Consider the following 12,012-nt stretch of genomic DNA (forward strand, 5'->3'; position numbering starts at 1 on the left):
GTATTTTTTTCATGCCAGGTTGGATAATGTAGCTAATGATTATGCGAAAGTTAGCATAAACACAATAAGCCAACGGCCTCGTACCCTTGTATACTGCCCTGACAAATATCCCTAGATTAGCGCAAAGCTTTTCTGCTTCAATGCTTCTTGTACTTAAGGTTTTGATTGCTAAACTGGCAGGCTGTGATAATGTCTGCACTCTTATTTATCTTTTCATTTACTTGGAAAATCATATCGCATTATAAGTAACATGCATCACATAGACTAATCTCCAACATGTCCCAGTGCATATGTTCCATCTCAGCTGCTGAGCACAAAGCGACGGATGAGTACATCTCCGAAGCTCTCAGATAGGGATATATTTATCCCTCCACATCACCAGCATCAGCTGAATTCATTTATACGCAAAAGAAAGGAAAGGTGCTCTAACTTTATTTAATTAATTACAGAGAATCAATCCAAGTGACTGTCAACTACCATTATCCTCTGCCTCTGGTTCCACCAGTCCTCAAAAAGCTTAAAGAATGTATTTATCACTAAACTCGCTTGTACCTCACTTTACATTCTTCAGGTAGATGAGAGTTAAACAGGTTTTTAGCACCTCCTCAGGTCACTATGAATACTGCATAATGCTGTATGATCTCAGTAATGCCCCTCTCATGTTTCAGTTTCTCATAAGAAATGTTCTGCTTGATATGCTGTGTAAATTCATCAGCACTTATATCGACAATACTCTCATCTCATTCTCGGCTGGGAAAACACTTGAAGAGTCAGTTGCATGTTAAAGGATAGAAGTATGCCCAAGGTCACGTTACTGGGATACATATAAGTAAAGAATGGGTGTTCATGGACCAAGCCAAGGTCAACATGGTGAAAATATGGCTTGTTCCCAAATCAGTTAAGCAGTTTCAGAGGTTTCTGAAATTTGTTATATTCTACAGTTTCATTCTTGGATTCATTTCCATAAAAACTCAAACTGAGTATGTTTATTGATTATACTGTATCTTGCTTTCTTAAGAGAGGAGGCCAATCTTCATGGAGAAATAGGAGATTAGAGTAGGTCTCACATTGGGTTACCAGCCAGAGGCAAATGGGCAGGTGTAGAGAGCAAACCAGGCAGATTTCCGAAAAAAGTTCTGTGAATACAATCAAGAGGACTGAGCTTGATATTTACCCATGGTCAGAATACACCCAGAACTCACTTTGTCACACAACTAACCATTGGCACCTTGAACAATTTGCTCAGTAAAAGAAAATTTTAAGGTTTACGTACATAGTCAAATCTTAAATTCACAATGTTGTGGAGGAAAACTGCAGTATCTTATAGACTGAAAGGGATATGGCACAGTATTGAGGATAACCTCGGTCCACTGCTTTGTTGAGAATTTCAAACCAGACATCCTGATTGTCCAGGTCCACTTTCTAAAGAGAGACTGTAGAGGATTTCAGATCCCAGAATGAACAAGAGGTGTTCTGTCACATCATCTTGAACTACATTCCCCAGAATCCACCCTGACATCACAACACGCCATATTCCAACTATATTTCCCATCAGCCTCATGGACTACAAACCATGTCACATGACTCAGTCACACGCTGTGACTCACATACCACATCACATGACTTGAGAGTTCGCTGAGAGTGTTTAGTCTTTTCCTATAACGATGGTCTGAATCTGAAGGAGGGTTAGAGGGAGAAGAAATGGTTAACAAAGGAGTGTTTATAACCGCTCTGTCTTTGTGTCCTCCTCCCTCCCTTCTTCTCGCTTTCTCTCGCTCTCTCTCATATATACGCGTATACACTCACACACAGAACCAGGAAGTTCATTTCAGTGAAAACGAAACTCAGAGCACCTCTCTCTCTCTCTCTCTCTCTCTCTCTCTCTCTCTCTCTCTCTCCCTCTGTCAGTGTGTGAGTTCAGGAAAATGGCAGAGGCGAGTATTTCATTAGATCAGCTTTCGGTGGATCAGTTCAGCTGTCCAGTGTGTCTGGATCTACTGAAGGATCCGGTGACGATCCCCTGTGGTCACAGTTTCTGTAAGGTGTGTATTAATGACTGCTGGGATCAGGAAGATGAGAGCGGAGTGTATCGCTGTCCTCAGTGCAGAGACACTTTCACTCCGAGGCCTGTTCTACAGAGAAACAACATGCTGGCTGAAGTGGTGGAGAAACTGAAGAAGACTGAAGTCCAAGCTGCTTCTCCTGCTCACTGTTACGCTGGACCTGGAGATGTGGAGTGTGATTTCTGCACCGGGAGAAAACACAAAGCCGTCAAGTCCTGTCTGATGTGTCTGGCCTCCTTTTGTGAAACTCATCTGAAACCTCATCTTGAAATTCCTGGTTTGAAAAAGCACAAGTTGGTCGAAGCCTCTGAAAAACTAGAAGAGAAGATCTGCTCTGAGCATGATAAAGTGCTGGAGATCTACTGTCGTACTGACCAAAGCTTCATCTGTTATCTGTGTACGATGCATAAACACAGAGGACACAATACTGTAGGAGCTAAAGCAGAGAGAACTGAAAAACAGGTGAGAAATGGAAGTCTAATATATTCAGGCAATTTATATTTCTAATCTAATGGGGCTGAAGGTTTTCACTTCAAGCAGGAGACACACCTCATTTCACTTTTTTTTTTTTTAAATCATTTGGTTTACATCTTTAAATTGACTCATAAGTTGTTGTTTTTTTCAGTTCAGGCTCTAACTATAACAACTCAGTAATGAATATAATAACTTTGATAATGCTGAGTTCTGATTTTCACCACTGTAATTAAAATAAAGAAATCACAGACCCCCTGGTTATACTTCACAGACAGTTCCCTGAATCCTACATTGAGAACCACTGCACTAGCTAGCTTTAGATCACACGTCAGCTACCCAATGGAGAGGGTGAAGGCGAACACACTCGGAGGAGACCACTAATTCTTCCACATACAGTACATTAGCTCACTGACCCTCATGATTGGTTAGTGTCACTCTGATTGACAGAGGAGAGAGCAAAGCAGTAACTCTGTCCACTTCCACCCAGAGAGCAGGGTAAATTATGTCTGATTGGTGGATCATCAGGATTCTAACTCATGATCTCCTATTAATAGAGCGAGCTGACTTTGTCTTAATATTTAAAAAATACATAAAGCAATGTGTTTTTGTAGTAGGTGTTACTTGTGATGTAATCCACTGGTTCCCAACAACACTCCAGGAATTCTAAAATACATTTGAGTGTTTTCCTTCTCAACCACACCACTATTGATATAAAAAGAGTCTAGTTTTAAGCAGATTGTATTAGATGAGTTAAAACAGTGAAAACAGATAAATATGCAGGACAGTATTGTATTGTATGACCTTTGGAGCTCTCAACATTTCCATGTTTTATGTCCTGAAGAACTAAATAAATTTGTATTTAGAGATGGTCAACCCCCCCATGACACAGCAGCTCACAGTTATATTCATCAACTACTGAACCCCAAAGCCAGACTTTTACACTTTATTAAGGTGCTCCGTTAACCATTAATCTGCAGAGAGAGTTAAAGGAGGAGCAGATGAAATCCCAGCAGAGAATCCAGGAGAAGCAGAAGAAGGTGCAGGAGCTGAAACAGGCTGTGAACACTATAAAGGTGAGCAGTGAGCAGAGACAGAGCTGCTCCTAGAAACACACACAACATGGACAACGAGTCATTTAGATAGATGAGCTTTAAATCGTGTGTGTGTGTGTGTCTCCTAACAGCTCAGTGCACAGACAGCAGTGGAGGACAGTGAGAGGATCTTTACTGAGATGATCAGCTCCATGGAGAAAAGGCGCTCGGAGGTGACGGAGCTGATCAGAGCTCAGGAGAAGGCTGAACTGAGTCGAGCTGAACGACTCCTGGAGCAACTGGAGCAGGAGATCGCTGATCTTCAGAGGAGAGTCACTGAACTGGAGCAGCTTTCACACACAGACGATCACATACATTTCCTCCAGGTAACACTCACTGTCTGATCTATATACACACACACGCACGCCTGTCTGTATACTCACACTTGTATATTTCTGCACCTTTCTCCTTCTTCATGATGTTTTTCTTTCTCTCTGTAGAGTTTCCAGTCTCTCCGTGTCTCTTCTGGACGTGAGGTCTCACCCAGCATCACTGTCAATCAACATCTCTCATTTGATGGAGTGAGGAAATCTCTCTATGATCTGAAAAAGAGACTCGAGGAATTCTGCCAGGAGGAATTCATCAAAATCCCTGAACATGGTGAGAGAAATTGTCCTGCTGGGAAATGTTTACTTTCTCTGCAGCATGGTAATGAGAGACATAAAATTTCCCCAAAACACACAGACTTGATTTCAAGTGATTATGTGAGGGGATTACTTGATGTGCTTCGGATGTTTTCTTCAGGTACGCTGGTTCCTCCCCCAGTCCAAGACATGCATTGTAGGCTGGTTGACATTTCCAAATTTCCCCATAGTGTGTAAATATGAGTGCAATTATGCCCCTGCGATGGATTGGCACCCTGTCCAGTGTGGAAAATACTGTCAAATGTGTCTCCATGGGTTCTGTTCAACATAGAAAAGGGTCACCGGGTCCAGTTCAGAGCTTGAGGTGTGCTCATCACATTAGTCAGCACAGAGCAGAGCCCGATATTAGCGCAGGAAGTAAGATCTCTTTTGGACAAAGGGGCCATAGAATATGTACCCCTTTCTCTGAGGGAGAGAGGTTTTTACAGCCGTTATTTCCTGATCCGCAAAAATGATGGGGGAGTATGCGGCAAATTTTAGATCTGTCATCTGAACTGTACTCTTCGGACATAGAGGTTCAAGATGTTTATGCTCAAACTTATTGTTCCACAGATTCAAGGACTGTTTTGTGATGATAGATCTAAAAGACGTATATTTCCACATAGAAATATTGCCCAGTCACAGGAAGTTCCCGAGGTTCACGTTTGGAGGTAACATGTACCAATATCGGGTTCTTCCCTTCGGCCTAGCTTTATCCCCTCACACCTTCACAAAGTGCATGGATGCTGCTCTGGTTCCCTTGCGACTCCAGGGCATCTGTGTTCTAAACTAACTCGAAGACTGATTAATTCTAGCGCGATCCATGAAGTTGGCGATTGAGATGTTGTTCTCGCACACATGAGAAGCTGGGGGCTCAGGTTGAACCCCAAGAAAAGTATGCTTTCTCCAGTGCAGAGGACGACTTTTCTAGGGGTCATATGGGCTTCTACTACGATGAGGGCGTATCTATCCCCAACGCATGTAGGGTCAATCCGATCAACATTGAGCAAGATAAAGCTGGGTCTGGGCATCCCCTGCAGTCTCTACGAGAGACTGTTGGGGTTTATGGGAGCTGCAGCCAACGTCATACCATTGGGCCTATTGCACATGAGACCATTTCAATGGTGGCTGACAAGTCGGGGGTTTCGTCCAACAATGAAACCCCTGAGAGTAATCAGTGTCATGCAGCAATGCCTACATGCTCTGAGAATTTGAAGGTGTCCCTGGTTTCTAGCCTCGGGTCACACTCTAGGGGTATCTCTTTACCGCAGGACGGTAATGACAGACGCCTCCCTCATGGGCTGTGGCGCGGTCTTAGACTGATGTCCAGCTCACGGTCTCTGGAGTGGCCTTCATCTAGAGGGGCATATAAATTGCCTAGAAATGCAGGCCGTATTCTACCACTGAAATTCTTTCTTCCTCAGTTGAGAGGTCACCATGTGTTAGTTGTGACGAACAATATATATCAACCACCAGGGAGGGTTACGTTCATGCCCCCTGTTTAGCCGGGAACAAATAATTCTTCTCTGGGTGGAATGAAGTTTTTGTCAGTGAGTGCAATGTACATTCTGGGCAACCAGAATATATCCTGTCGAGGCAGGGGCTGAGGCCGGGGATTGGAGGCTCCATCCTCAAGTGGTGGAGTCCATATGGTGAAGATTTGGCCAAGAGGAAGTGGATGTGTTCACCTCCGAGGAGACAACACACTGCCCGCTGTGGTTCGCCCTCACTCCTCCCGCACCATTAGAGCTGGACACATGGCTGATGTCATGTCTGTATGCCTTTCCTCCAATCGCTCTGCTCCCACATGTTCTAGTGAGAGTTCACCAAGACCATCAAAGTCTACTGCTAGTAGCACCTTATTGGCCAGATTGAATATGGTTCTCAGAGATAATATCCCTGCTAGACCACTCTCCCAGGGAGTTTCCCATTCACAGGGATCTACTGTCTCAAGCCAGCGGGTTGATTTATCACCTTTAGCCAGAACTATGGAAACTGTGGGTCTGGCCCCTGAGGGGCACCAGCTTATAGATTCCGGTCTCTCAAATGAGGGTGTAGAAACCATGTTCAACGCTAGACCACCATCCATGAGAAAATTGTATGTGCTCAAACGGCGACTTTTTGCCTCGTGGTGTGAGGAACATCATTTAAACCCAGTAAACTGTGCAATACCTACAGTCCTGGAGTTCTTACAGGGACGTTTCTCAACAGGGTTGGGTCCTTCTACAATTAGAGTCTACGTGACTTCCATTTCAGCCAGTCACGCCCCTATTGATGGTGCCTTTGTTGGGCAACATCCTCTAACATCGAGGTTTATGCGTAGTGTCAGGCAGTTGAGGCCCATCAGCAGACCACGCATACCTTTTTGGGATCTTCTGTGGTCCTGGAAGGTCTGTCAGGTGTGCCATTTGAACCCTTAGACTCAGACTCAGAGAAGCTTCTGACTCTGAAGGTAGCTTTTCTGCTGGCCCTGACATCTCTAAAGTGAGTAGGAGACGTACAAAGACATTACAGTTTGGACATGGATTCCGCCCCGGGCTCGAGGGTCTTGCAGTGACCATCAGGTTCTGACCTTTTTGAACAGGCCTTACTCTCAGTATGACGGAATGGGTATACTCGTTCCCCCAGCATGGAGCTCACATAACGTTGAGTTCCCTTTGAAAGGGAATGTCTGGGTTACACATGTAACCCTGATCCCTGAGAAGAGAATGAGATGTTGCATAGCTTTTTCATACTGGGGTATGCTGGTGAATTGCATCTTCACTTCAGATAATAAAAGCTGATGACGTGTTTTACAGGCACCAAATTATTGTCATGCAACACGCGAAATGCCACATCACCTGACCACGGCAGACCTATAAATAGGTGTAATTGTACACAGACTTCAGATACTGGTCACACGCGAGGGTGCTTCCCACAGCGTGAAGCTCACGCAACATCTCGTTCCTTTCTCAGGGAACAGGGAACCCAGACATTTTTGATCCTGTTCCCATTATACTGTTTTGCATTTCTCGTTCATGCCTAGTTTTGCTTGTTTGCTGATCGCCTGACCCTGTGCCTGTTTACTGACTACATTTTTGCTCTTCGTGTGTTCTTTGTCAGACACAAATTGTATCACTTTAAACTGTTTCTGCCTTTTACAGCACCTGATTTTTCCTTCTCCATTTTGTTTCTGTCGCCACAGCTGCAGCAGTTCAGATGATTTTACCCTCAGAACCAAAGATCAGAGAAGATTTTCTGCACTGTATGTGTAACACACACACACACACACACACACACACAGGTGTCTCACTCTCAACATAAAAATATAATTTTTCATTTGTCATGTGTTTAGATTTCTGTGATCTGACTCTGGATCCCAACACAGTAAATTATAACCTCATTCTGTCTGAGAAGAACAGAGCGGTGACGTGCAGTGAGAGAAGGCAGCCGTATTCTGATCATCCAGAGAGATTTGATTCCTTGTGGCAGGTGTTGAGTAAGGAGAGTGTGTGTGGACGCTGTTACTGGGAGGTGGAGTGGAGCAGTGAGAGAAGTGTGTTCATATCTGTCTCATATAAAGACATCAGCAGGAAAGGGCAGGGTAAGGAGCGTTGGTTTGGAGGCAACAATCAGTCCTGGAGTCTCCGGTGTTTTTCTTCTTCTCTCTTTTTCTGGCACAACAACATTAAAACTGATCTCAGAGTTCCATCATCCTCCAGAATAGGAGTGTATGTGGATCACAGTGCAGGAACTCTGTCCTTCTACAGCGTCTCTGACACGATGAAGCTCCTCCACAGAGTCCACACCACATTCACTCAGCCTCTATACACTGGGTTCTGGTTGCGCTGTTACGGATCAACTGTGAGATTATGTGATTCAAAATAAAATATTAGTAATGCGATTTTATTGAATTAAAATTAGCAAGTTTTATATATATATATATATTACTATATTATAAGTTATATATATAACTTTTATATAATATCAAACTTAATTCAAATATAGATATAATATGAGTAACTTATTTTATATTTGCTAATTGTCATTAATACTGTTACAGCTTCTTTATTCTGTCCTTTAAGAGATTTTAATGTTATGATAATGTGGCTATTATTGGAAAAAAGCATCCACATTGTTCCTTATCTTATTTCTGAATAAAACTATTATATTAAACACATCCTATAATTGCTGGTGTGTTTTTTAGTATTATTATTATTATTTCAAATAAAAAAATTTTAGGTTTCCAGTTCAGAATAATATTATTAGACTGGTGTTCTCGTGTATCACAACTACCAAATTTATAATGCAACCTCAGATTTTTTAAATAAATAAATAAACATAATGTATTGTGTTACTTTGTTTGTAATTCTTAATATTATCTGTCTACTAACTGCATCCTTTACAGCAATACAACAACTGCATGATATTATTAAATGATTACGTTGTTCCAGTGAAGGTTTTTTATTCTGTTTTTATTATTATTCATGAACCAGGCTTAATCATGGACTTAACAAGAGGCGACTATAGCTACCAGTTTAGCATTATTGTCATATCACAGCAAACCAGTGACTACATTTCCCATCCTGCACTGCGGCCTACAAACACGGCCGCCATGGACTGCAATTCCCAGAACACTCACCCTCATTCTAATCACGCACACCTGCATCATATTCACAGCACTCACAACCACAGTATAAAGAGACTGTTTGAACGCAATGACTTTGCGAAGTATTGAGTGCAGTCACCGTGCCAAGCCTTTGTTGATGTTTTTTGATCTTGTCTCTTGTCTCTCGTTCTAATTACTACACTCCCCCCCCACCTCATCACTACACTTCTCATTACTTGACGGTACATGGCCCTGTCCATCGTCCCTTTGATGCGGTGAAGTTGTCCTGTCCCCTTAGCAGAAAAACACCCCCAAAGCATAATGTTTCCACCTCCATGTTTGACGGTGGGGATGGTGTTCTTGGGGTCATAGGCAGCATTCCTCCTCCTCCAAACACGGCGAGTTGAGTTGATGCCAAAGAGCTCCATTTTGGTCTCATCTGACCACAACACTTTCACCCAGTTGTCCTCTGAATCATTCAGATGTTCATTGGCAAACTTCAGACGGGCATGTGTATGTGCTTTCTTGAGCAGGGGGACCTTGCGGGCACTGCAGGATTTCAGTCCTTCACGGCGTAGTGTGTTACCAATTGTTTTCTTGGTGACTATGGTCCCAGCTGCCTTGAGATCATTGACAAGATCCTCCCGTGTAGTTCTGGGCTGAGTCCTCACTGTTCTCATGATCATTGCAACTCCACGAGGTGAGATCTTGCATGGAGCCCCAGGCTGAGGGAGCTTGACAGTTCTTTTGTGTTTCTTCCATTTGCGAATAATCGCACCAGCTGTTGTAACCTTCTCACCAAGCTGCTTGGCAATGGTCTTGTAGCCCATTCCACACTTGTGTAGGTCTACAATCTTGTCCCTGACATCCTTGGAGAGCTGTTTGGTCTTGGCCATGGAGGAGAGTTTGGAATCTGATTGATTGATTACTTCTGTGGACAGGTGTCTTTTATACGGGTAACAAGCTGAGATTAGGAGCACTCCCTTTAAGAGTGTGCTCCTAATCTCAGCTCGTTACCTGTATAAAAGACACCTGGGAGCCAGAAATCTTTCTGATTGAGAGGGGGTCAAATACTTATTTCCCTCATTAAAATGCAAATCAATGTATAACATTTTTGACATGCGTTTTTCTGGATTTTTTTTTGTTTTTGTTATTCTGTCTCTCACTGTTCAAATAAATCTACCATTAAAATTATAGACTGATCATTTCTTTGTCAGTGGGCAAACGTACAAAATCAGCAGGGGATCAAATACTTTTTTCCCTCACTGTAAGAGACTTTTTGAACGCCATGACTTTGCCTAGTATTGAATGTTCTCACCTTACCAAGCGTTTGTACCCGTTTCCTTGTTTTGTTTTATGTTTATTGATCTCGCTTCTTGTTCCTCATTGATGATTCTTGCTTTGCCTAGTTTATGCCTGTTTGCCAATCGCCTGACCCTTTGCCTGTTATTTTGACCACGCTATTGTCTCGTGATTCGGATGTGTCTGCCTGTCTCTCTCTAAATAAACTCAAATTTGCATTTGCATCTGTCCTAACATCTTTACATGGATTATGTGACAATTATGCAAACTGCATGTTTATATCGTGACACATTCAGCTCAAAAACATTGTGTCAGTAATACAGTTTCACAAAATGCATTAAATACCCAAACCAAGACATTAAAGACATTAAATACCCCAACCAAATCTCTCTCTGTCTGTCTTTACTGCCATTACTGATAAAATAAAGTGTGTTGGTTAGAGTAGGAGTTCTGTAACACGCAGAAATCAGTCTGAGAGTGTTTAGTCTTTAATATAATGATGGTCTGAATCTGAAGGAAGAAATGGTTAACAGAGGAGTGTTTATAAGCTCTCTGTCTTTGTGCTCCTCCTCCAAAACCACCTCCTCATACACACAGAGAACCAGGAAGTTCATTTCAAAGGAAACGAAACTCAGAGTTCAGTGCAGTCTCACTCTCTCTCTCTCTCTCTCCCTCTCTCTCTCTCTCTCTCTCTCTCTCTCTCTCTCTCTCTCTCTCTGTGAGTTCAGGAAAATGGCCGAGGCCAGTATTTCAGTAGATCAGGATCAGTTCAGCTGTCCAGTTTGTCTGGATCTACTGAAGGATCCGGTGACGATCCACTGTGGTCACAGTTTCTGTAAGGTGTGTATTAATGACTGCTGGGATCGGGAAGATAAGAACGGAGTGTATCGCTGTCCTCAGTGCAGAGACACTTTCACTCCAAGGCCTGTTCTACGCAGAAACAACATGCTGGCTGAAGTGGTGGAGAAACTGAAGAAGACTGAAGTCCAAGCTGCTTCTCCTGCTCACTGTTACGCTGGACCTGGAGATGTGGAGTGTGATTTCTGCACCGGGAGAAAACACAAAGCCGTCAAGTCCTGTCTGATGTGTCTGGCCTCCTTTTGTGAAACTCATCTGAAACCTCACTATGAAGTTCCTGGTTTGAAAAAGCACAAGTTAGTCGAAGCTTCTGGAAATCTACAAGAGAAGATCTGCTCTGAGCATGATAAAGTGCTGGAGGTCTACTGTCGTACTGACCAAAGCTTCATCTGTTATCTGTGTATGACGGATGAACACAAAAGCCACGACACCGTCTCAGTTAAAGCGTACAGAACTGAAAAACAGGTGAGAAAAACAAGTCTAATCTATTCAGAGTCATTTCATACAATTTACATGTCTAATCTAAAGTAGCTGAAGAATTTTACGTACGATCTACTGAGTTCTGCATTTCTTCTAAGAAGTAGCGTACTCTACTCCAACATTTCTATGTTTTAATTGCTGCTGAACTGAACAAAATTTGTATTTAGCAATAGTAAAATCACCCAGTGATACAGCAAGTCATAATAATAATCACATTCTCACACCACATTATGAACTTCTATGAACTTTAAACCCCCGACATCCAGTCTTTTACACTTTAATAAGGTGCTCCGTAGAACCCGAGTGAACTTTAACCCTTTATCTGCAGTTCATATTCACCCACTGAGCTCATAATCTCATCATGCATACACAGTGTAATGTATTGTATTTGTCCTCAGAGTGAGTTAAAGGAGGAGCAGATGAAATCCCAGCAGAGAATCCAGGAGAAGCAGAAGAAGGTGCAGGAGCTGAAACAGACTGTGAACACTATAAAGGTGAGCAGTGAGCAGAGACAGAGCTGCTCCTAGAAACAC

The 12,012-nt window shown here is 42.8% G+C and overlaps 1 protein-coding gene across 1 annotated transcript in view; it reads left to right on the forward strand.

The window, feature by feature from the left end:
* The first annotated feature begins 1,838 nt into the window (after positions 1-1,838).
* LOC128616623 (uncharacterized) overlaps positions 1,839-12,012 on the forward strand; it is a 14,003-nt gene continuing 3,829 nt past the window's right edge. Inside the window, exons 1-8 of the mRNA XM_053639245.1 lie at positions 1,839-2,525; positions 3,515-3,610; positions 3,721-3,954; positions 4,069-4,228; positions 7,436-7,495; positions 7,586-8,115; positions 10,658-11,464; positions 11,878-11,973. Of these exons, the coding sequence (XP_053495220.1) occupies positions 1,926-2,525; positions 3,515-3,610; positions 3,721-3,954; positions 4,069-4,228; positions 7,436-7,495; positions 7,586-8,115; positions 10,658-11,464; positions 11,878-11,973 (2,583 nt within the window). The 5' untranslated portion in view covers positions 1,839-1,925. The remainder of the gene's footprint in view (positions 2,526-3,514; positions 3,611-3,720; positions 3,955-4,068; positions 4,229-7,435; positions 7,496-7,585; positions 8,116-10,657; positions 11,465-11,877; positions 11,974-12,012) is intronic.

This window comes from Ictalurus furcatus, chromosome 2, assembly GCF_023375685.1.
Source record: "Ictalurus furcatus strain D&B chromosome 2, Billie_1.0, whole genome shotgun sequence".
NCBI classification, from domain to species: Eukaryota; Metazoa; Chordata; class Actinopteri; order Siluriformes; family Ictaluridae; genus Ictalurus; species Ictalurus furcatus.